Source organism: Malania oleifera, chromosome 2, assembly GCF_029873635.1.
Source record: "Malania oleifera isolate guangnan ecotype guangnan chromosome 2, ASM2987363v1, whole genome shotgun sequence".
Taxonomy (NCBI): domain Eukaryota; kingdom Viridiplantae; phylum Streptophyta; class Magnoliopsida; order Santalales; family Ximeniaceae; genus Malania; species Malania oleifera.
The window spans coordinates 80,747,959-80,774,860 of NC_080418.1; the positions used below are offsets into that span (position 1 = coordinate 80,747,959).

Genomic DNA, 26,902 nt, shown 5'->3' on the forward strand with positions numbered 1-26,902 from the left:
AAGATACTGACTTGCTAGAACTTTAATTAAATTCCCACAACCATCAACCGCCGAAAGATGATTTTTGGACCCCTCCTCAGCATGATTCCTTTCCTCTTCAGAATATCACTCAAAACTGTTAGTCGAAGTAGAAAGTAACTAGATCTGATTGCTTTTGAAGGTTGCTGGTCTTCCATTTGTTGCTGGGCTCTGATTCCACTTCAAACCTACAAATGAGTTTGTAGAATTCATTTTGGACAAAGAACCACCACTGAGAAGTAGCAGTAACTGAGCCATGACAGCTCTTCTTTGCCACACTGCAGCCATATTGGCCAGTCACAATGATTCTTCTGCTCCCAGATTTAATTTTTGGGCTTCCCCATTAATAATCCCCTTCTTCCTTAAATGGTCCACCCCACTACTTGTACAAATGTGAAGTGTTCTGGGCTTTAAAACAGACTGTGCTGAGTATTTTCATTGTTTAAAAATGTGTGCTCAGTAAAACATGTTTTAACAGTTGGCACAAATTGAAATAAACATAAAATGCCTTAGCTTTGAGCCCAAGACCAACCAAGCCTTCTTTGAAGGATGTTGCTCCTATAACCCTATCTGGATACCTGATTCTTTCCCTGTGCCAACAAGGTACTAGTACTACCAATAAGCACAAAAATCTCCATTTTTTGTTGGTGTCTGAAAAACACCTTTTACCACCTCATTTCATCGAAATTTCTTTCTCCTTTGACAAAACACCAAACAGCTGCACGCGAGCCATGTCTTTCATTGGATCAGCAATCAGCTTCAAAGTCACCACAATAACTTTCCATACGAAAGCCTCCAATTCCCAGGTACAAAGATGGAATGGTCCTTTCCCTAAAATTCCACCCCATCTCCAAGAACTTATTGCTTGTAGTCAACCAAAGAAACACCCAATACAAGTGATTCCCAGATATCTTCTGACAATAAAATATCTCCACATGCACAAAAACCAATGAAAGGCACTCATTCATCAAATAACACGAGGATTTTGCTCTAGTTAGAATAAAAATTCGTTACAACCAATCTTCTCCAGTCTCAGATTTGAGGACTTGCCTCCAATCTGGATTGTTTTGCAATGGACCTCCATGGTCATTATGTTCCAAAGTCATTTTGTTAAGCAATCATGAGAGAGAGAGAGAGTGTCCAACAGACTATTCTTGGAAGAAAATATTTTGAAAATTGTTTGAAATTTTTTTTTTTAAAGAGAAGCAACTTTTACCTTCTTGAATCAATGGAAGGATGCCAAATGAGAAGAATTGGCAAAAAGAGAAAGGGCATTGGGTTTGTTTAAAAAAACACACAAATACACACATACACACACGCATATATATATATATATATATATATATATATTCTATGATGCACCCAAAAGAGAATTTGCATTCACCACTCTTCTTTTCATTGGACTTCACTCCCATTGCATGTATGACATCCTTACTACAATTTATTTTACATGTGCTCATGGTAGTCCTATAGATTTCTTGGACCAGATATGTTACAACATCTGAAAACATGTGCACTGGATGGTCATGCAACTTGTAGTAAATATTTTTATAAGTATAGCAGGTCTTTTAGAAACTTCATCAAGTCTGGTTTTCTTTAAATCTAAATGAACCTGAAATTATAAAAGAAATATGGTGAGCAATTACAGGCTCAGTAGACATCCATAGTCTCCTCTCTATCATATAAGGATTTCATCACTTAAAGAAGTAAACATTCATGTATGCATATGCACTATGGGAGTTGCCATGACAAGATATTCAAGTAGCAAACCTTTTTTCAATGTAGCCACGTACATTTTAATCAAAATTTTGATTTCCAGATTGGCTAATCAATGTATAATGCAGATAGACCCTCCGAAGGTTTAGGGCATTTCATCCAAAGGAGCTACAATACCTACTGACTTGTACTCCTGAACATTTCAAACACAGTGCATGCTGTCATTGCATGTCTTTTGGATTCCAGATTTTTCACACAAAAATAATCAATGGACAACCACACCCATCTTTATTTATTTATAGTCAACCAGGTTTAAAACCAATGCCTTTTACTCTTAAGATTCATTATATTCTGGCTTGATCAATCTAAAACATGCTATACAGTCCTCAAACCTGATAGACATCATTTAGCATAACTATCATCCTTGCAAGACCAACAACAGGAAACTACTTGTCTTGGAGTTAATTAAACAACAAATAAACACAACTTACCAATATCTTTCTACAAGAATTCAATCACATGTAGGTTATTATGAGCTCTAGATGAATTCCATTTTTCACCAAAAATCTTTAGAGAAAAAGTGAAGACTAAAGATGCCTACTCTCATCATTAGCTTTTCCAACTTGTGCCTAGCTTTCTCTGTATTTTTTTTTTTGCAGAAATTTCTCTTGCCTTCCTCTCTCTCTCTCTCTCTCTCTCTAGAGGCTAGGTTAACAGCAATAACTGCAGTATTTGCAGCAGCCTTCAAGTAAAAGAACAAAACAGCATCTGGAAAAGCAAAAAGCTGGTGCTGTAAGCATAGTGTCAGACTGCCAGGCATCTCTTTTCCTGCTTATCAAGTGTACAGTTCTTTTATTTTCATATTTTGACTGCAAATTTCTGTATTATTCTATTTCTAACCTATACCCTCTTATTTTGAAATCATCCAAGCTCCTCCTATGATAGTTGAGGTCAATAGAAGTCTTGTGTTTATTAATTTCAACAATTCACACTAATTTCTCTTGAAATAAATGCATGTACATGCTTAGCATAATTTATCAACATAGTAAGAAACAAAAACAACCATACAAAATGTGCAATATAATTAGGTTTAACATGAATTAAATGGGAGGGTTATCACATACACATAGGACATAAACTGGATAGCAGACTCTGGTGGGAGGGAGCGATCTAATTAACATTGGTGGCTATTTAAGATAACGAGGGGTAGACCCATAATAACTTGGGTGAATAGGGTAAGAAATGACTTGACAAGAGTCAACTTTAAGAGTTTGTAGCCCTAGATTAAGCAGAATGGAGGGAAAAGATTCTTGTAGTTAACCCCGCTCATTTGGGCTTGAAGCTTTATTTTATTTTATTTTATTTTTATTTAACTCGAGTGATGCTTACTGTGGGCTGTAAATCTTTGGTGTATTGATCCACTGACAATGCAAAAATTTGCCTTTGTCAGATGTCCGTTGACTTAAAGCGGGGAGAAACACTTCCTATCCACATAAATGTGACATTTCCTTCTTTGCCTTGTGATGGTTAGACGGTTACTTTTTGCTTCATTTAGTAATTGTCTCATTTCTTTGCTGATAATTTGTTTTTTCCATTTAATTTGCCTTGATAAAATTCTGAATGCTTACATTGAATTTATTTAATTTTTGCAGTTTTAAGTGTGGATGCTATTGATATGTCAGGCAAACATGAAGTGGATCTTGATACAAACATATGGAAAGTATGGCACTTTCTTATTCCCTAGAAATGTGTTTGACTTTGAAGCTGCTTTTACTTAATGTGTGTACTTTCTCTATTCACATGCATCAACATCATACCCAACAACGACAACGCCTTAAGTTTCACCTAGGTGGGGTGTGTAATATGAATCCTGTTTTGCCATTTTGCTTGGTCTAGGGTAACATAGCCTGAAGGTTAATAATGTCATCAAGCCCTTTTTTGTCACCTCATTCAAGTTGCTCTATTCCTGCACCAACCTCCTCCTACAGCTTATGATGTTAGCTAAATTACTCTTCCTCATTGGTTTTCTATCCAGTCTATGTTGCAAGTTCCCAGAGCATCTTAACAGATGGTGATGCTGAAAAAAAACCACTCACTGAAACCCACAGCACCACAAGAAACGCCACTGTTCCAAAGCAATTTAAGAGTGATATCCAAATTTCCTAAAAATTTTAGCATTTTTTTCCAATCAAATGCATCAAAAGATAGTCTTAATCAAACACTGCCGCAAAGGCTCTCTCTTTCCCCTTTCCAAACTTCATAGCCAAATCTCTGAAAATACTAAACAACTTACTTCAAAGGGTCAAAGAGAAATGGTAATGTTAGTACAAGTGTGAACAAATCTCTCTTGAAACAAAGGACACACACATAGGGGAGAGAGACTTGTTAACTCTATATTTCTGAAGCAATTTATTAACCTAAGAAGGAACTTTCGCCTGCCACATGGAGTGATGGTCAAAAGAAGTAGCATTAAGAACAAGAAGCAAATGAGAAACAAAAGAATTACAAGAAAATTCCTAGAAGAAACTAAACTAAACTCTTTTGTCACTCCTCGATTATTGAAAAGAATGAAGTAACAGAATGGTTCAAATTGTCCTCTCTTTTGAGAAGGTCTTTCATTATAGAGGCAGGACTGCCTGTTATACAAGGAAACTTAAATCTGTACATGCTAATTACACGGAGTGATCTTAGGAAAGCTATATATGGTAGGCCAGCAGCACTGGAGGTCTCTGCTGGGTATACCATGGCTGGCTGGAAACTTTCAACATGAATACTAGGAGCGCTAAAAGTGTCATAAAAAGAAGGCAAGAAAGCAAAGGGAGACTCCGGTGAGGAAGACATAGGAAAGAACCATTGATTTTAAAAAAAAAGCTCATTTTCTTGAAACACAAACCCCGATTAGAGTTTGGATTATAGCATAATTGCCCTTTTGTGTGACACTATATCCCAAGAGGGCACAACAGATGGATTGGGCAGAAAGCTTGTTTCTGTCCGGTGGGGGAAGATGCATAAAGCATACACACCCAAAAATGTGAAGATTTGTATAGGTAGGATTGTGATGATAAAACCAGAAATATGGAGACTCGAAATCCAAAACTTGGGAAGGAAGTCTATTTATAAGAAAGTTTTCTGTGGCAAGTGCTTCTACCCAAAATGTAGGAGGAACTGAAGACTCAATGAGCATGGTCCGGACAACATCTAAAAGATGACGATTCTTTCGTTAAGCTACTCCATTTTGTTGTGGAGTATATGGACAAGAACGTTGAGAGATAATACCTTTAGATTGCAAGAAAGATTGGAACTCATGAGATGTATATTCCCCACCTGAGCCTGTCTGAAGAATTTTAACAGCAGCTGAAAATTGATTGTCAACAAGAGCTAAGAACAGTTTGAACATAGGAAAAACTTCTGATTTGTGCCGCAAGAAATACACCCATGTATATCTGCTGTAGTCATCGATAAATGTCACAAAATATTTGTATTGGGCATGAGAAATAATAGGACTAATACCCTAGACATCACCATGAATGATCTCAAAACCGTGGGTGGCTCCTCCTTCAGAAGGAAAGGGGAAAGTCTTACTTTTGCCAAGTTTACAAGTTGCACAATCAGGAAACATAGTGGAAGAAGAATGCTCTTTATTATTCAATAGACCAGATTTCAACAAGTAAGATAGAACCCTAGAATTAGGATGACCAAGGCGCTTATGCCAGACTTCATTTGACACTCTAGACTTATTACAAAGTAAAGACAATACAGAGAAAGAAGGTAAGTTTCATGGAACAGGTAGTTGTAGAGAAAAGAGATGTCCATGCTTAGGCCCCTTCACTCTCAACTGCCCTGACATCTGATCCTGCACAACACAACCACCATGAGTAAAATGTACATCATAATTTTGGTCCACAAGCTGGACAACAGAAACTAAATTCACTGAGAGATTAGGTGATATAAGAACATCCTTAAAGGAAGAAGATACATCACCAACTGCCACAATGGGTAGAGCACTACCATTGGCTGTTTGAATATGTGAAGAGCCACAATATTCTCTGACATTACTTAAACCATGGAGAGAATTAGTCATATGATAAGAAGCACCCAAGTCTAAGATCCAAGAGGGAGATGAAGAACTAGTACCTTGAAGACCCAATGCTGAAAATGCACTCACAATCATTTCTTGCACTGTTTCTCGAGTTAGAAAAGGTGCTGGAGGCTGTAAAGCAACATCAGAAGTTGCAGCAGTAGAAGCAGGCAAAGCTGGCTGTAAGTCACCAGTAACAACAGCATGATAGACCTTGTTGGAGCGTGAAGGATGAATAGTACAGTCCTTAATAATGTGCCCTGGCTGCTTGCAGTAATTACAAAATTTCTGAGGACAGTTGGGGGCAATATGGCCATATTTCTTGCAATTATGGCACTGTGTGGTGCTCATGTCACGACCCTTCCACTTGCCATGAGCAGCATAGGCAACTTAGACAGTATTAGAAGCAACACGAGACTGCTCCATAATATTCTGAGTATTGAGGCGTTGTTCCTCACGCTAGAGTTCTCCAAAACAAGCCTCCAAAGTCGGAACAAGATCTCTATTTACTAGAGAGGCACAAATAGATTCAAAGTCAGGCCTCAATTTCATTAGAAATTGGTCTCTTTGGCTGGTTTTGTGTACGTGTTGTACTGTCGCCAATCCTGCCTCCAATCCTTCTGTCGAGACTGTGGCTGTAACAAGGTCGGAATAATCATTCGACAAAATCAGAAAACTAGAGTAGTAGTCTTGAACTGATAGATCCCCTTGAGTATATTCAGCAATGGCCAACTCAAGCTGGAAGGGCCTAGCATTGTTGTCTTGGTTATAGACTTGCTTGAGATAATTGCACATAGCCTTTGCAGACCTATGAGGACGCAGAGAAAGAATCAGATGTGGCTCCATAGAACCAAGAATCCAGGACATGATTTTATTATCTTTGGCATCCCAAGCTGCCTTGTCGGCCATAGACCTTTCCGCAGTAGATCCCCCTTTGCTTCTGCCATCTATATGTCCCCACAGCTCTTTACCCTTGAGAAAGGTCTCCAATTGAAACTCCCAAGCAGCATAATTTTTGCCAGTGAATCTGACACAGACATTATCTGACTTCTCCATATGTACTGAGGCTATGATTGAGAAAACTAGGAATGAGATTTCTTAGAGAATAGCTCTGATACCATAACAGTATGGTTCATTCGATTTGTGCTCTCTTTTGAGAAGGTCTTTCATTATATAGGCAAGACTGCCAGTTATACAAGGAAACTTAAATCTGTACATGCTAATTACACAGAGTGATCTTAGGAAGCTATATATGGCAAGCCAACTAATTTACATAGATTGATTCTAGGAAGCTTTACATGGTAAGCTAAATCTCCTCTCCTATTTATGAAAGTATATACAGCCTATATTAATAGCTATTAACAAGGCATAATTTATGGCCATCTATTGACATGAAGCGCATTGATTAAAAGGCCAAGCTCATTGGTCTCTCTTATTAAGGCCCATCGCAAAATGAAAATCTCAAGAATGGCCACTCTTTTGCAAGAGGAAGAAAGAAGAGATGGGGAAATCATTAAAAGAAGATGATTGATAGAGACGAGGATACGTGATGGTCAAAGGAGCATCGCTAATACCATGATCCTCCTAGAAGCGGATTTTCTCCTGATTACTGATGGTGTATTGAACATGAGGGAGATGGAATGAATTTGAAACACTAATTTCCAAGGACTGAAATAGTTAATATTAACCCCAACTTTTGCATCGCATCCATTTTGAAGTCCAAATTGACCCCAGCCTCGTTTCTAAAAAGGCCCAGGGCAAGGATATGGGTGTTCAAGCCCTTCCCTTGCACGACTGTGTTTCTGAACAAGCCCATCGTCCTAGCCAAAATTTACAGACGGGAGAGGTGGGTATCAGGAAGACGTTATTGAAATACAAAATCTTTCTTCAGCTCTACAAAATAAGAACTGGATGAATCAACATTCAGAGTATAATCAGAATGATTTTAATTTGGTTTTGAGTTCAGTTTGTGAAGAAAGTGATGATAATAATAGTAGTGTCAGATTAGCTGTTGATTCTGGTTTTGCAGAGAGATTAGAGGCAGGTGTTGACAGGATTAATAAAAAAGGTGAAGCTGGATTGGGAAGGAAATCTGGTGTTTCGGGAGTTAATTCTGAAAAATCAAAGCGTCCTAAGGTGTATGCTCCTTGAAAGGCTGCAATGATGGGTGCAGAAATGAAGAAATTATTTGAAGCTGAAAGAGAGCATTCCAGTGAGATAAAACCAAAGATTATAAGGAGAAATTCGGAAGGAGAGTTGAGCATTGTGGAAGATACACTTGCTAAGATCAAGGATATAGAAAGTGATGGATTAAGCATAGAAAGGAGGCTAAGAAATGGGGAGATTTTTCAGATAATTATAGTGATGACATCAGCGAGTTTGACTGTGATGGTGGTTTACTGCTGGACGAGATTCGGGAGCAATATGGGTATGTTTCTGATTCCTGTGATGTTTGTTCTAGGGAATCTATCAAATGTACACCCTTCCCCCATGGAAGGATTGGAGGGGCTTCCTATTTTTGAGAACGATGGGTTGGATAATGAAATGCAGTGCAATGATGGAATTTTACCTACACCAGTGGAGGTGATTTCTAGGAAGGGCTTATAAGCTCAAGATATTATGGATAAATTGGATTTAAAAATGTGTGATGTTGGTGGTATTGACGTGCGCTTTGATGGGGGTAATAGGTAAGTATAAGGTGAAAAAGGGTCAGAGGGAGCTTGCAAATTTAAAGTGCTCTGTGAATTATGACAGAAAGGAATTGAAAAGGGGTTTTCTTGGTTAGGAGTACTTTTCGGTTGTTTTTTTGATTTTTCTTTTTTAAATTTTCATCTTTATTTTGATTTTTTGAATTTTTTTTTTTTTTTTTTCAGGTGGACCTCTTGTGCCCTTAGGTTGTAACTTCTCTTTCTCAATCTAATATGCCTTCTTTTATTATTAAAAAAAAAACTATGAAGATACTTGTGCCTAAGAGAGTTAGGTTCTTAAGGGAGAGGGATCCGTTTTTCCATTGATGTTCTTGCATGCACATGACTTGATCAGGGCGTTATTTGTTGGTAGACAGGAAGTGGAGGTGGTCCATTTCTAGTTTGTTGATGATGCTATCTTGTTCCTTGAGTACACTTTCGTGGAATTCTGAGAGGTAATTATTTGATTGAAAATTTTGAAAAGATTGCAGGATTGAAGATCAACTTGCCCAAAAGCAGAACGGTGTGGGCATTAATGTGCGTGGTAGGCTGCACTACTTCGGAGTGATCACTCTCTTATCATGGTCTTCCTCTCAGAGGCAACCCTAACTTCGTTGTTTTATGGGATCCTATGATTGAGAGGGCAGGTAGGAGGTTGGAGGAGTGGAAATAGACACGTACTTTTCTTTAGAAGGTCAAATCACCCTCATTAGTGCTGCCCTCTCTAATGTCCTTATTTACTTCCTCTTTCTTTCTAAAATGCCCAGGAGTGTTGCTAGGATCCTTGAGAGGATGGTGCATGACTTTCTTTGGTGGGTTTTTTGGGGAGAGGAGAGATAACCTCATGATCTGAGAGGCTGTTAGCAGGCCTATATCGGAAGGAGGATGGATCCAATGTGGTCTCATAAAACATCTCTCAGATTAGAAAGTGGTTGTGGAGGTTCCCCGTAGAGTTTAACTCCTTATGATACATGGTGATTAGAAGTAAGTAGGGATCCGCCAAAATGGGTGGGATGCTAGTCTTGGATGGAAGATTTATCTTCTTTGTTAGTCTTGTTGACTTTTCTTTGGTTGGTTCTGCTTGATAGAATCAATACCAATACATTGTTGTAGATTAGGAGACCTCTCAGGGCTCCTTCTCCAGATGTTTTTGTGCTTTGTTTTAATTGTTTGGAATCTGCATCGCATCTTTTTATGCAAAGTGATTTTTCCTGGAGGGTACAGAATTAGTTTTTTGGTTTTTCTGGAGAATGTTGTGTCTGTCTAGAGACAATCGAGGATTTTTTGGCAGTTTCTTTTGTTGGTTTTGGCAGGAAAAAAAAAAAAAAAAATGGGCAGTGCTCTGGAAATGTGCTTTCTTTGCTGTATTTTGGAAGCTGTAAATGGAACGCAAAGCACAATTTTTTCAGGGAAGAAGTTGTATTTGCTGGTTTGAGAGACAATTCATTATTTGGCTTCTCTTTGGTGTGTGGGGGTCATGGGAACTTTAAAGGGGTGAGCTTTTCGGATATTCAGTGCAATTGGCGATATTTTTGGATTGTTAGTGTGCACCGTTTTTGTTTCGATCTTTTTGCTTTTCAATTTTCTTTGTTGCTATCTGAATTTTTCCAGATTTTGTTAAGGTGATGTCTTATTCTCCTAGCTATATATTCTTAATCTATTAATAAACTTCTTGTACTATTAAAATAAAATCTCCTTGTAAAAAAGCCTCTCTATAACTTGTGCTTATTTGTTTCTTCATTGTCATTACACATTGGCCTTTTGAAATAAATCATTTGGTTCATTTGGTGAGAGCTGGGTGTGTCCATCCACCTTGAAGGTGTTTTGCTACATCATGTTTAGAGGTTTTGGCGAAGGAAAGGATAGGAAAGCTTGATGGTGATGCTCTATTATGGCTATAATTTGGTGTGTTTGGATGGAAAGGAATGCTAGAATTTTCAAAGGTGTGGCTATGTCTAATAACTTGCTTTTGAGTAGAGGGACTTATCTTTCATCATCGTGGGTGTTAGCAAATGGTTTTTCCCCACATCTCTTTGGAAGACATGCAGTGGCACTGGTTGGCTCTCTTGCATTGATTTTGGTTGTGGGCCTAGAGTGTGAAACTTGTACTTACTTTTGATATAGAGGGAGGACTTTATTCTCCTTGTTTTCTTTTTTGTTTTTTCTTCTTGTACATTCTGTCCTCTCTAATAAAATTTATTTATTTATAAATTAAAAAAAGACCTCTCTATACATTCTTCTTTCACAATGGAATAGGACACCTCCAGTTCTTTTATAAAATTCGTCCTCTTCCTGCTTGCCACCTAATGAAAAATCTCATATTACAGTCTCCCTCCTTAACCCAATCAAGGACTTAAATTTCGGTGAAGTTTTGAATTTTGGATGGTATTGAATCGAAGCTCATTGTTAAATTCTTTTTCGAAAAAGTTTTACTGAAACTAGATGTTTCATATATTTTGACCAAAAATTGGGAATTTTTGTAAATTTTGACAAAACAATTTGGTAAGTTTTGATGAGAAAATTTAATTTCTGTAAATTTTGAAAATTGTGTTAGATTTGGCATTGTAGCTCAAATTTTGATGGGAAAATTGAAAAGAAAAATTAATTTTGAAGCCCTGAACTAAACATACCCCCTTATTATGATGATGATGATGTAATTAAAATGCCCTCTCACCCCTGTTTACTATTTTATCCCTCCTGATTTCAATTAACCCTTGCCCAATTACAAAACTTACCATTCTTACCCCACTATTTAACTATAGCATTACTATTATTATTGTTGTTGTTTTTGTCGTCGTCGTCGTCGTTGTTTTTGTTGTGGTTATAAATTTTCTCTGCTATCCTGCATAGTTCACGATATGCAGTTTATATCCTTACACACAAAAAAAATTTGTCACGCATGCATTTTATAAATTTATTTTGATTCCAAGCTTATGCATAATCATCTATTTTAAGGTTTACCAGAGTCAATTGAAAATTCCATCATTTACTATAAATTTACGTCATTTCTTTAAATAGAAATTGGAATTGAAATTTCTGTCGAAATTTTCATAAATTGAGGCCATTGAAATTTCCATCAAAATCCAATTTTAAGTCCTTGAACCGAATTGGACTTTTGCTGCCAATAACCTCTTCCTTTGAAAGAACCTGTTAAATTTGTTACGACCGAATCTTTCTACGCACTGAATCTTCTGATGGAGGCCCCCCTTCAGCTAGTCTATCTATTGCACCTAGATCCTATTAAATCTCTTTTATTACTAGAGTGCGCATCACCAAGGACCTCCACATTGCAAGTCCTAAGTTTATCTTTTGAAAGCTTTTGCCGTCTTATAAAATGAAAACCTTCCCACAGTTCCACATTACTCTCTCCCCACCACTCCCTCGCCAGCCTCCATATGTTAGGTGTGTCAACCATATTTTCAGGATGAATTAGGGTTGGACCCTCTTCCTATCAGAAATCTCCCTAGGAAGCACTTCTTGAGTAAGGTTAGGAAAGGAATTAAAGTCTCTAGATTCCATATCTAGATTCCAAAGCTTCTCTCCATAATTCTAACTCAGCCTCTTCTTCGCCCTTAGTTTGATCAATCAACAATACACTATCATCTGCAAATAACATACACCATGAAACCTCATTTTGAATAATCTTAGTCAGTTGGTCCATCACTAAAGCAAAAAGATAAGGGCTCAAAGTAGATCCTTGATGTACACCTATGGTAATTGAAAATTCGCTAGTTTCTCCATCTATGGTCCTTACACTAGTCATTACTCCATCATATATATCCTTAATGACATCAGTATACCTACTACATACACCCTTTTTATCTAAAAACCACCGTAGAACTTCCCTAAGTACCCTATCATATGCGTTCTCTAGGTCAATAAAATACCATATGCAAGTCCCTATTCTTTTCTCTAACTTTTCCATTAATATTCTTAAAAGATATATAGCTTTTGTGGTATATCTCCCAGGCGTAAAACCAAATTGATTTTTTGAGACCTTTCGTTTCTGGCCTTAATCTTTGCTCAACTACCCTTTCCCATAGTTTCTTCGTATAAGTCATAAGTTTAATACCAAGATAGTTATACAATTTTGAATGTCTCCTTTATTTTTGTATATAGGTATTAAAGTGCTTTTCCTCCATTCATCTGACATTTTCTTAGTTTTAATAATTTTGTTAATTAAATTAGTTAACCATATAATTCCGTTATCACCTAAGCATTTCCAAACTTCAATTGGGATGTTATCTGGTCTTATAGCTTTCCCATTTTTCTTCTTTTTTAGTGCAAACTTAACTTCGTTAACTTTATTACTGTGTTGCCTAAAAAAGTTTATTGTTGCTGATTTTTGGTCTATTAGTTTGGTTACTTTTGTGTGCAAGATTATTGCAGAGGTGCTTACGAATAGGCTGAATTTTGTAAACAGGATACTCAGGCTCAAAGAGCTTTTGCGGGGGAAGGTAGATTGTGGATGCCATTTTAGCGGCTAATGAGATTGTGGAGGATGTGAAAAGCTGCAAGGGGGGAAGTATTGTGTTCAAATTGGATTGGCTCAAAGTGCTTTTGTGGGAGGAAGGCAGATTATGGATGCCATTTTAGTGGCTAATGAGGTTGTGGAGGATTTGAGAAGCTGCAAGGGGAGGTATTGTGTTCAAATTGGATTTTGAGAAGTTTTATGATTGAGTTTGTTGGAAGATTTTAGATAAGGTCTTGAAGAGGCAAGGTTTTGGTTTTAGGTGGAGCAATTGGATGAGAGGTTGTTTGTCTAATGCTTCTTTCTCTATTATTATTGATCGGGAGTGTAAATCGTGGTTTGTGGGTTTGAGGGTTGTTAGTCAAGGATCTGTTGTTTTAATTCTTGTTTTTCTTGTTACTTGAATGTTTGAGTAGAGTTGTTCGAGAGTGGGTTGATTTAGGTCTTGTAAAGAGGTATTGTGGTGGGTACTGAGAGGGTCATAGTGTCTCTTCTTTAGTTTGCAGATGACATTTTTTTTTCTTACAAGATCATATGGTTTTTTAAAAAAAAAATAAAAATAAATGTGCTACCAATCTGCAGGTTTTTGAGTGTGTGTGTTTGGGTTAAACCCTAATTTAGGGAAGACTAGAAGAGTGGGGATAGCTAGTATTAATTTGGAGGTGGATAGATCTTTGGAGTTGGCTTCTTTGGTGGGGTGTGCTACTTTAGATTGGCCCTTGACTTATTTAGGGATTCCTTTGAGTAGTAATCTGAGGTTTGATGAGTTTTGGGGCTCCAATGGTAGAGAAGGTGGCCAAGCATCTGTATGGGTGGAATGGTGCTCCTTTTTCATTAGGTGGTTGTGTTGCACTTATTCAATCTTGTCTTTCTAGCACCTTGCTTTGTATTAGTCCATCTTTATAGTTTCTATAGAGGTTGCTAGGTCTATGGAGAAAATAATGAGAGGCTTCCTCTAGTATGGGGTGGAGGAGGGGAAGGATCATTTGGTTAGGTGGCAGGTGGTGTGCAGGTCTCAAATGGAGGGCTGGGTCTAGGGAATTAGGTATCTAAAAACGTTGCCTTGTTGAGTAAATAGTTATGGAGATTTTCTTTAGAGGAGAACTCTCTTTTGCATAAAGTTATTAAAAGTAAATTTGGTCCGCAAGATAATGGGTGAGAGACTAATGTTGGACTTAGACTTATATCTCCTTTTCTAGAGTTCTTGTGGATGTTTTCCACAATTTATTATTAACACCAAAATTTTGGTGGAAATGGGCTTGCATTCGTTTTTGGGAAGACCTATGGTTGGGAGACTCCATTCTTCCCATGTCATTTGCTCATTTGTATCATTTTCTTTGTTACATAATGGGTTTATTTCTTCTTTTTTGATTTCTAGTGACAAAATTTTGGAGTTCCATTTCCATAGAGCTCTAATGATAGACAAGTGGTTGAGTTTTGTCTTTGTTGAGGTTGTTTCAAGGTTGCTGCCCTCCCATTTGGGAGGATGTGAGGAAGTGGAGGCTGGGCTGGAGCCTTCGGGGCTTTCTTGTAAGTATTTCTTCGATTTTTAGTCTGGGTGATTTTTTTTCTTCTTTTTATTATAATATTTGGAAGCCCTAAGTTCCCTCTAAATTAAAGCTTTTATTTGCTTAGTTGTTCTTCATAGAGTTAGCACTAGCAATATGTTGCAGAGTTGGAGGCCTTCTAAGGCTTTATCCTCGGATGTGTTTGTTCTATGCTCTGATAATTCTGAATCTGACCTCTCATCTGTTTTTGCATCGTTTTTTCTCCTGGAGGATTTGGAACAGACTGAATGGTTTTATCGGGGAAATTTGGGTTTATCCAGTGTTGGTGGAGTATATGTGACCATTTCTTTTTCAAGTTTTTGAAGGCGTAAAGACAGATCAACCTTATGGAGATGTAGGTTGTATGCTGTGTTGTCGGATGTTCAGTTGGAGAGAAACACCTGTATTTTCGAGTGAAAGAAGACTTCTTGGTCTTTGATTTGGATACAATTCAGTACTGGCTTAATTGTGAGCTGTTGCTGCTGGCTGTTCAACGATTTGTCTTGCTGGATGCTCAGTGTGATTGGTGTGCTTTTTTCGATTCATTTTATTCTTGTGATTTGTTCTTGTGTTCCTTTTAGGTGGATATCTTATCTTCCAGTCTTGTTTTTCCTTTTTCTGTTAATGTGTTTTTCTTTTCAATCATATATATAATTTTTTTTTTTTTGTACATTTTTAACTAGAAGGCTATTTCCCAGAACACTTATGCATCAATATCCTGAGGCTTGTGCGTCTCCTTGGCGGTGATAAATATCATCTTATGCCTTTATCTTTAAAACAATGATACAAATTGCTTGCTTATTCCATCATAAACGGAAACAAAAAAAGGGAAGAGAAAAAAGCCATCTCTCAGATTTATTCCCTCTTTATTCCGCATACTAAATTTATATTTGGTAGGGGCTACAATATTCGCTTCTGGAAAGACCTATGGTTGGGGAATGTTGTTTTGTCCGTCTCTTTTCCTTGCCTATTTCGCTTGAGATCAGGACAGGATGAATCTATTTCTTCTTTTATTGTGGAGCCTGGTGGTCCTTTACCTTCTTGGGATTTTCACTTTAGGTGATCCTTGAATGAAAGGGAGATGGAGGAGCTATTCCCCTTGTTAGTCTTGCTGAATAATTGTCAAGTCTCATTGGAAGCTGATAGCTGTTCTTGGTCCTTGGATCCCTCGGGATTTTATTCCTGCAAATCTTTTTTTGAGTTCTTGACTAGCTCTGGTTTTTATTTTCCTCTCTATAAAACTACTATCTGAATGACCAAAGTCCCCTTTAAAATCAAAGCTTTTCTCTGGCTGGTTGTGCTTAATAGGATCAACACCTATAACTTGTTACAGATTGAAAGGGCTGCTGATTTTTTCGGGTTGTTTCTAGTGTTCTTTTTGGTTTTCATTTTTTTTCCCTGGGGGCCCTCAGAGTTTTGTAAGGGGATTCCTTGCTCTCCTGCTTGTACATTCTTATTCTGTCAGTGAAATTCTTTTGTTATGAAAAAGAAAGGGAAAAAAAGTTTGTACTTATTAAGCCCTTAAAACTTTGATGAAGAAACAGATTTTGCTTGTCTGAACCATCTCTAAGAATCTTCTTTAAATTTCTCTAACTAGGGGCTCTTAAGACTTTTAGGTAACTGTTAATTTGAACAAAAAAATTTAGTTAGTTTTCTGAAATCGCTAAAATAATGATGCATGCTTTTTTGTAGATTTTGAATCTTTGGGTGACTGGTTGCAAGTCAGAATAATCAGTCTGAATAATCAGCATGCTTATGTTATATTTTATGTAGTCACAGAATCTTTCCCGAGTTTGCTGCTCTTGTAATCTCTCCCAGAATAACATGTTTGTGCTTTTAAGTTTTGATCTTGATGCTGTCTCAATAATAGTGAAAATCTTTCATGAACTAAACAGTGCACAAATTTTGCAGCTCCGCTTGAATATTGATGGCCATATTGTTGGTACTGAATATCTATCTGATCTTGTGGAGAAGGAGCATGCAGATCATAAGCATGGTGATGCCACTAATGCATTTTGCATTTATTTTCCAGTTCATGGTTGCATATTTTAGTTATCCTTTGTTCTTTATTTCAGTATTTCCATCTCAGTTTGTTTTTTTACAATCTCAATATAAGTATGATGGCAGCCACTTTGATTTTGAAGTTGGAAATGGATGCTTCATATGCTAATTTATTCTGAGCAGATTTGTAATTATGCATTTAGGGTGTTGGTTTTTTTTTTTTTGGGTGAATTTTTTGTGGGGAAGAAGTGTGGAGTACGATTTGCTTCCTGATCCATTTTTCTCTCTCATTCATTGACTAGATCAATCAATTCTTTGATTGCTACTCAATAGCATCAACAATGGATTGCCATTTGATAACAACTGCACTAAGAGTTTACACTAGTTTGCATTTATTTTGCAGTCAGAATCAAAGTACTTATCAGTCATCCTTTGTGTATCTCAGTTCATTAAGGATTTTGTGACTTACAAAACTAATAAAAGCTGTAGTTTGTATTTGGTACAGAATAGTCATTTGATTCATTACAAATTATACGATGTGGGCGAATAGCACCTCTTTCCACCATTTTTTTTATTTTAAATTCCTTGTCAGTAAGATGTACAGTTTTGGCAACAGAAGACCAAGGCTTAATTTGGTAATGCTATCACCATGTGGAAATTGTAATCGAGTTGGGAAAGTTATTTCTTTCTTTTCTGCTGAAGAACTGTTTGGTAATGCATACTTTTGAAGATTTGAGTGCTTGGTTAATATTGTTGTGCTACTTTTATGAGTGTCAGAAATTAAAATTATAAATTTATAATAGACATGGATGTATGCACTATGTTGCATTGGAAATTTTCTGAAAATATTATGCTGAAGAACTGTTTGGTAATGCAAACTTTTGAAGATTTGAGTGTTTGGTTAATATTGTTGTGCTACTTGAGTGTCAGAAATTAAAATTATAAATTTATAATAGACATGGATGTATGCAGTATGCTGCATTGAAAATTTACTGAAAATATTATGCTAATATTTGTGCAAAGCAGAAGTGCAAAGCATTTGCACTCCATTTTGCCCATTTTTTTTTTTAAATACCATAGACCTAAATCTCTACTTTGGCACCCGAGCAGTGTTATGGGGCCTAAGTGCGATTCAATGGTATAGGATTCAATGATCAAAAGTTTGTTAATGGGTCATTAAAGCCCATAATTCTTTCTTGTGTCCTGTAAATCTTTACTATCTTAGTCCAAGTTATTCTAGGTGCCTCTTTCTCTTAATGCCTTCAATAATGGGTCACTCTTTATTTTGGTGCATTAATTGGCTTTTGTTGCAAGGTTCTCAAACTATCATAACTGCCCTTTTTTGTTATCTTCTATAGTTGTTATGCCTAACTTACCATGAATATTTTCATTCTTTAGTTATCTTGTAGAATTACACCACTCATCCACCTTAGCATTCTCATTTCAGCAACTTTGCTTTTTGAACATGTTTCTTAGTTGATCAACATTCTAATAAAAGTAGCGTAGCTAATTAGTTGTCATAGAGAAATTTTTAATTTTAAGGGTATTCAGCAATCACATATGTCTGAAATACTTCCCCATCTTACCCAGCTTGCTTGAATTCATTGTTTTGCATCTTCTTCAATTTCTTCTTCTACTTGTATAATAGATCGAAGGTATTGAAATATCCTAGTGTATAGGAATACAAAAATTGGGCTCATATCAAATGGTTCGAAATGGAAGTCACAAAGTGCCAATTAAATTGTGCCATGTACTACTAAGAAATGTTAATTAAATTTGATGGCTGATTCGAGATTCCAGTATGTCACTAAATTAATCCAAATGGATCCTAACGAGGACATGAAATTTGCCAAGCGTACTGAGCATTATTTAAGATGATTTTGTCAAGGCAATAAATTATCACCATCTGTCATCAATCACAGCTTGAAGTAACATCATAATGGCCAACAAAATAATGCCATGTCACTTAAGCCCCATACTCAACAAGATAAGCATCCATTCTTTTTCTCTCTAATAAATAAAATCAATGAAAATGCATGGATAAATTTACACGAAACTCTTCAATAAGAGTTGGCAGCATCTCTTCTATTGAGGTGAAGCTGAAGTAGGACTTTGCCTGCTTTGCTTGTATAAATGGAGGTGCCCACAAGGATTTTAGGGAAGAATCTGGGAAGGACCAAAGCTCTAGCCAATTCATGCCTCAAAAGACAATATTCAAAGAAATAGGCACTCAAGCCTCAATTTTCTTCTACAACCTAAAGCTTGTGTCTACCCCAGTCCAAAATACAATTGGCGAAAACTCCACTCATTGTTCAAACCTCTAGTTTGTCATGATCATGATCATTCCTGTGCCTTTTAACAGGTGTCAAATCATTTGTTGAGTCCCATACCTACTTCATCATTCAAGAGCAGAACATTAGCCCTCAACTAAAGTTGCCAATGCGATATTGGAGGATTTGTTCTTCTGTGAAGGATACTTGCACAAAGATTTTGTTCCCATATTAATGAAACTTTAGAAAAAAAAATTATATACTTTAAGTTTCATTAATTTTATTTCAGATTCAAAATTTGTGTTCACAGGACTAATAATTTATTGCCCATCAAGATTGATCTTTTTCTTCAATATTCCTCCTAAAATAGCTAAAAATAAAATTACATTTTATGTCTTCTATCGTATTCCCACTTATCTTCAAACCTCTAGATTCTAAAGCTTCTTTCCATAATGATTCTACTCTTCCTCTGCTTTGATCAAACAAGACATTACAACATACATCACAAAACCTCATTTTTTTTTTTGTGTTTGTATGTGTGCGCGTAGCATAATTAACATTTTAAAATAACTCTTCTTGGGCATATGAGGTTCTGAGATATGTTGGATGTTGTAATTTTTTCAACTTATCCTTTTTGGAAAATATATTTTTCTTTTTTCTTTTTGAGAGGTGGCTTATCCTATGTCTTGAGTTTTAAAAAGTCTGATTTAGTGATTGTGCACAATTTTTACATTTTTAATTAAGCAAAATTGAATTTTTTGTTTTCATTTTTCAATTTTTAGTTTTTCCCAATATATGACAGGGGGAGTTTTGGTTTTTCAGATTGCATTGTAGTCACAAAATAGTCTTATGATATCCTTCTTAACCTTTTTTAAACAACTTAATATGCAATATAAAATTTAACAAGCATAGTAACTTGCACATATTTGAACAATATATATGTTTTTATTTAGTGTGAAGATGTTTGATGAAGAGGAATTAAATAATTGTGGGCTGGTGAAACTGGATTGGGTTCTAGTTTGATGATCATATTATTGGAATTATTGATGATCATAATACCTTTTGCTATGTTCAAAGCAAAAGTTGATTAACGGCAGGATCACCCACTGCAAAGAAAGGAAGCTCTTGTAGAATACTGTTGTCAAGTTACAAAATAACACTCAAAATGAAGACTTGGACCCGTTCATGTATAATTTTATTTTATTGGTGGGGACTTTCTACAGAACCTTTGGAGAATTCTAGAAGACATGGTACGGCTGGTTTAAATGGCCAAGCTGTGATCTGGAACATGTATGATGATTCACTTATCACTTTGGGCCATGATTGTCTAATTGATATGATTGTCTTACTCTTAAGCTTCTTTGAGATAGTTTGGCAATATTTTTTATTTGATGTTCTTTAAATTTTAGGAATTAAGTGCATCTCGGCACTTTCAGGTTTATTGGCAAAAGGCCCTTATAAGAGGATCCAGTTGAGTTATTGTTAGATTCTTAGTTTCTGTGCTTTGAAAATTATAAAAAATTTAAAGAATATGAAATTAGAAAAAAAGTATTATAAACATATCTACATTTACAATCAAGTGTAAAAAATTATTGTACACAACAATAATTGCAACTGTAATTTATTCATGTGTAATAAACTTGGCTAAAATTACAATCAAATTAGTCATATATTGAGAAAATTCTTTGATATATAGTTTATATAAGAATTATAAACCTAATATTTTATCATATATAGTTTAGTTACACCTATAATTTTATATCCATTTATTGTTGTGTCCTTCCCTTCTCATGCCTTTCTTTTTTAGAAATTTCTGTTTCTGCAAGTGTGGTCTGTCATACTCGTGTTCCCGTGTCCATGTTTCCTAGAAATCCAGTTTTAATGGGGCATAACCTTTGTTTTTCTAAAAGGTAAGTGAGACTGTGAAGGCAGTTTTCCATTTTTGACTGGGCAAACTAAGGGCTCTTGTCATGCTCCTATGCTAATTTTGGGGATTTATGTTGGGCAAGTGCCCTCATTGTGTTTCCGCATGACAAGCTGGAAGGAGCTACTGTTGCTATGCAAGGCCATTTATTTTTTCATGCCCTATTTAAACCCTGAGCTGCATTCTCTTAAGCTTTTACAAATATTAAGACCCACATTTTACAAGTTTTCATCATCCAATTAAGTATGAGGGAAAAAATCTTCTTTGAGCTGCTCCTTGTTACTAGTAGTGCAAGGAGCAGGACTAACTGTGCGCTACAAAACTCATTTTTTAGACGTTCTGTACTCATAAAAACTGTAGATTAAATTTTTCCTCATCAAATCTCTTTTATCAAAGAATAGAGGTTTTTTGAGCTGAAAATAAAGTTTTATAATGTTGTAGATGGCTGTCCATTAGGTTCCATGATATTGAAATTGATCATTTCATGTCTTGGTCTTTATGTTCTACGAACATATATGGCAAGCAGACAGCAAACCTTTGGTTGAGTTTATCCTCTGGCAATTTTTATTTTTGACAAGAAATTTCTCTAGAAAATGTGACTTGCTGAACCTTTTATTGCATTGGCAGGTTGAAGTGCAGAGTTTTCTGTTGATATTTGTAATACCCCTAATTTGATATAACTTGCAATCAGTACTTTTACTGGATCTCACTAGTCACTAGTCTAAACTCTTAACACATAATTTCAATACTTTTTCAGCACTTGAGAACAACTGCTATGAATGCACATGCCCAAAGAGGGGGTTAATCCTGGGTTTGCTGGAGGAAGAGAATTAGTTACCCATTAACTCAATTAAGCTATGTGTTTGGTTAAAGCCAGAGAACTTGTTTATGGTATATTTGGAAGAAGTTTGATCTTATTTTACTCTCGTTGTTGTTCATATTTACAGATATTATGATTAGTGAATAAGTAGAAGCTTAGATGATGAATCTAAGGGCAACATTTCTATGTTCCTTCTATTAGAAAGTGACATTGCACTCAAATCTATGATAAAAGTTGAATACTCATAAAACAGCCATGGTCTAGGTCAGATCCAGTAACAAAATGCCAAATGAGGGGCCGCATGGTGCCATATGGATGTTCACTGGGCCATTGACTAATATTACTTTGGGAGATGAATGGTTTGAGAGGCTAATGCGCCCAGCTAAAGTTAAAATTATAAACAACCTTAAAAATTTAGAAGAAAGGTTGAAAAATGCTCCAGCCATGCTCTATTGGATCAGAATGTTGGACAAACAACATATCCAAAAAGTTAAGGTTGCCGAAATGCGAATGCTAAGGGAAATGTGAATGCTAAGGTGGATGAGTGGTATATGAAAGGATAAATCAAGGAACAAACATATTTGCAGTAAGTTAGACATGATACTGGAAGAATATAAGGGAGGGGAGGTTTAGATGGTTTGGGCATCTGAAACGCAGGTTGACTAGTGTATTAGTGAGGAGCGAACTAGCTAACATTGGTAGTAGAAGGGGTAAAGGTAGACCTAAAATATTAAGGAATGAGATAGTGAGGAAGGACTTATTATCTCTTAAGCTGTCAGAGGAAAATGCCTCTATCATGTGAATTGGAGGAAAAATATTCATGTAACTGACCCCACCTAGTGGAACTTAAGGCTTGATTTATTGTCGTTGAAAAATTCTCCAAGTTTTAACCATGTGGTATGTTCACCTATATATGCAGAGTCTAGAGAAGTTTTGATATTATCAAAGACCCATCTACTTTATTCTTTTGAAACTCCCGAACACAGTAAAGGATTAAAAACTTAGCGAGGAATCCCTCGATAATCTATTGCAGAACATTTTTTTGGGAGGGTTAAAAAATAAAGTTGTATGCGCTGCTCTGCCCCAGAGAAAAGGCAGCAAGTTAACCACTTGAATAATTGTTTCTTTGACTGATCTCATTCAACTTGCTTTTGTCATGGGGAAAATTGTCCTGACCTTTTCTTTGCTGAGGCTAATGGATCCTAAAGAATTACTATTGTAATCTGGTAAAAAAAAAGAAGGAAGAAGAAAATTTTGTACATACTGAGTGAGCTTTGTAAAATCGAAACTCTTTTTCCAGACAATGGATTGAGGCAAGGCCTTTTGGTCATTTGTGCACCTGAATTGATTGGGATGAATCAATTTCATTAACAAGACACGAAACCAGTGAGAGTTTCAAAACATGCTCTCTCTCTCTCTCTCTCTCTCTCTCTCTCTCTCTCTCTCTCTCTCTCTCTCTCTCTCTCTCTTTGTTTTTGGCCTTTTCTGGAAGCTCTAGGCTATGATGTCTTCTTTTCAGCTTCTCTAATTGTTGTAGGTTCTTTCTACAAACTCCCTCAACTTTATGGCCTAGGCATTTTGAATGCAGTTGTTAGATTACCACTACCTAAAAGCTTGAGCTGTTAGGCTGTGGGCCAACATTGTATATCAAGCTTTAACACTCCCCTGCACATGCAGACTGACAGCACGTGGAGAGATAAAAAAATGATAAATAACACCACAGAAGAAAGGCGGGCGACAATACTAGAACCCAGGACCTCCTGGTAACCAGAGCTTTGATACCATGTTAGATTACCACTTTACCTAAAAGCTTAAGCTGTTAGGTTGTGGGCCAACAATGTATATCAAACTTTAGCAGCAGTTTTTGATATCAATCAAGTTCATACATTGATTTCTCAGAACTTTTTAAGTGTTTATTTATTCATATGTTGCATATGGTATGAAAGTGAGAAAAAAATGAAGACATACATAGCCTTGCAAGAATCTGTTCTGATCGTTCTGCTAAAGGGGTTTTCTCTAGTTTTAGTCTTGGCATTATTCTAGTTAAGATCGTGTAAAGAAAAATTAAAATTCTATTATTAGATTATAATTTTTTTCTGTCTTAAGAAAAAGGTGTGGACTCTTAAATTCCCAATCCTTTCATTTTGAGTGCATCTGTCGTTTTCATCTATCCTGTGTTGGTCCAGTGGGTGCTTTTAGTAGGCTTGTTATTGAGGATAAAGGTATCATGTTTTTTATTGTCTTCAGATCAGCGCATGTTGGTTAGCTGTATTCATAATAGAGTATTCTTGTAGTTTTTTTTTTTTAAATTTATTTTTGCCTTCTGGAGAAAGGGGGGGGGGGGGAGGTTATGTTTTCTGATTATGATCAATGTACTAAACTTTAACCCAAAAATTGTTGATCGCAGCTAGCTTGTGCTATTTCACCACTTAGTTTAAGATGCTTAGGTTAGTTTAGCTGTCTGTCTTTATTCTTTAGAATGATTAAGATCTCATGGAAATCATTGATCAGATGGAGAAAAAGATCATCATGCAGAACCATCACATACAATTCATACACATGGCTTTGATCATGATGCTGAAAATATGGTCAAGAAAGTGAAGCAAGCATTGGCTGATGGAGAAGGGTGCCGGGTGTGTCTTTGGCCTTATGACTTTTGAGTTCTTGGCATTTATTGTTATTTTAAACTAATCATTTCGTGTAAAGCTTCCTGCAGGTTTATGGGGTTCTAGATGTCCAAAGGGTTGCTGGAAATTTCCATATTTCAGTTCATGGGCTAAATATTTTTGTTGCTCAAATGGTCAGTTATTATTGAATTTAAAATTGTTATAATTTTTTAATGTAATATTTATCAAGTTTTTGATGAAGTCTTTTTTATCTTGTTGGACTTTGCAAAACATAAAAATTATTGCAGCACTGCTCCCCCCTCCTCCCTCAAAACAATAGTTACTGGAGCGATGTGCCATTTGGCTAAAAAAAATCAACTACAATTGCATGTGCATTTTGGGTTTATTTGCCTACATGATATGGTTGGGGTCTTTAAGGGGCTGTTTTGTATCATTGTCAAACATTATGAAAATGAAAATCAGAAACGAAAATTGAGAGCCAAAAATATAAATTAAAAACTGGAAACGCAATTTGCTTGGTAAATATTTCCAAAACTAAAACAAATTAAAAGCCTAAAATCATGTTCATATTTGCCCTTGGTTGAACTAGTTCAAGAGCTGTGCTCTATATTGTGATTCATTATTGAGCCCATTTCATCACATTCCCTCCATTATGAGATGTAGTTTGCTTAAACATGTGCTATAAAAATGAGAATCATAAAAACTTTTAGGTAGTGGAGTGGAATTTTGGTTTTATATTTCCATGAAATTGCCGAAATTTCTGCTTTCCGTCACTCTTGGAACTGAAATGGCAGTCAATTTCCGCCTTACATAATTCCTATCGAAATTTATCAAAATCATGAAATTTTAATGAAAATTGTTGAAATTTTTACTGTAGAATGAAATTTCCTTGGAATTCAAATATGAGATTTAGATACAAAGTGAAATTTCTCGCTTAATTTAGGTTTTTTTTTGAACAAATTTATTGAAGAAAAATTTTATTACGAGGACTTTTGAAATTATATGAAAATATAAACTTAAAACAACATTTAATTTAACCATTCATGTCTAAATTTTCTTTATTTGTATAATCAATAATAAATCAATTTATGAATTACATTTATATTAGCAAAATATGTTTAATACGCATTATACTACAAATATGTTCAATACACAATATTATGTTACAACTATTGCACCTCATACACAACATAGATGTGTTTAATTTTTTATATAAGTCATAAAACTTGCATTGTTATGTTTAATAACCATTTCTACAGTTTCATAAAGAATTCCTTGCTTTACTAGTAATTTCCATCATTTTTCCAAATTGAAAATGAAATTAATATCAAAATCAAAATTTTCATCAAAATTTCTATTCTTTTGAAGCTTCGAATTTTTTGTCAAAATCGACATTTAAGACCTTGGGTAGAACTAGGTATTTGTAATCTAATAACTATATAAGCCAACTCTTGTGGATGTTTCAAATACTGATTCTAAGACCTGATTGAATCTGACATCTGAATAGTTGTTACATTATTTATGGTAGAAATGCGTCTGTGGATGCCAGATATTGATAATGTATTATATATAAACATCAAATTTGCCTGGCAATCATGAATATCTTTCCCTTTTCACAGTTACTTTTTGATCTCATATTTTAAGTTCTCAAAATACCCTTGTAACTGCCGATATTTTCTACTAACCTAAAGGATACAATAATAAAAATTGTAATACTTTTATTTTTAAAAACTAAAAATTAAGAAATTTGAGAGCTGTATAGCATGTGGGAGTTTTAATTTAATTTAATAATTTTAATTTTATTTTAAAAAGCTAAAGTACCCTTATAGCTGCCCATCTCTTCTATATGCATGCTCCATGGCGAGTCTAATATGATATTCTTTGGGTTCATCAGTTTTTCTTTATTTCATTAAATTTATAACTTGGATTATTTTGAGCATCCAATGCGTTTAGTTATTATACTATTGGATTCCAACTTTCTTTGACCCAAGTAGATACATCATAGTCATTATTCTACTGTACATTTTTAATAAGTGAATGTATTGCATCTCCCTCCCCCATATTGTTGTTTGTCTTTTAACATTGCTGCTTAAATCTCGTGTCAGGAAAAATCTTCTGATTACATTTATGTTAAATGGCTTTTGCAAAAATAGCTTGTTTAAAACTTTTTGCGACATGTGAAACATAAGCATTCTTGTTTTGCTCATAACCTTTTCTTTTTGGTGTGTTGAGTGCAGATATTTGAAGGTTCCAGTCATGTGAATGTAAGTCACATGATTCACGACTTATCTTTTGGGCCAAAATATCCTGGAATTGACAATCCACTTGATGGGACAGTGCGGATTCTTCACGGGACTAGTGGGACATTCAAGTATTACATAAAGGTTTGAAATCTTGGGCTCTTTGTCTGAATTCTTGTAGTGATGTCATCTAATGTTGGAGTCCTTTCTTTCCCAAGAAATGGTGCAAATTTTGGTTGACATCTCTGTCGGAGAATGGCTTGTTTGAGGCCCCAATAGCTTAAACAGTTGATGTCCTGCCACCTCTGCTATTACCATAGAAGCAGCAAACAATGGCTTTACATTGCGTCGAACCCATGTGCTCGATCCTTTTTGTTGTTTCTAGTTTTGTTGGTTGATTGTGCTCAATTTCAACCAAATTCCTAGAATTCATTTATGCCCTGTTTGTAACTTGGAAAACATTAGGATAATGAAAAAAAATATGAATGAATCCACTTTTCATG

The 26,902-nt window shown here is 35.8% G+C and overlaps 1 protein-coding gene across 1 annotated transcript in view; it reads left to right on the forward strand.

The window, feature by feature from the left end:
• The window catches only part of LOC131148894 (uncharacterized), a 57,449-nt gene that overhangs the window by 25,600 nt on the left and 4,947 nt on the right, over positions 1-26,902 (forward strand). Inside the window, exons 4-9 of the mRNA XM_058098852.1 lie at positions 3,185-3,260; positions 3,387-3,454; positions 16,429-16,513; positions 24,044-24,165; positions 24,249-24,332; positions 26,397-26,543. Of these exons, the coding sequence (XP_057954835.1) occupies positions 3,185-3,260; positions 3,387-3,454; positions 16,429-16,513; positions 24,044-24,165; positions 24,249-24,332; positions 26,397-26,543 (582 nt within the window). The remainder of the gene's footprint in view (positions 1-3,184; positions 3,261-3,386; positions 3,455-16,428; positions 16,514-24,043; positions 24,166-24,248; positions 24,333-26,396; positions 26,544-26,902) is intronic.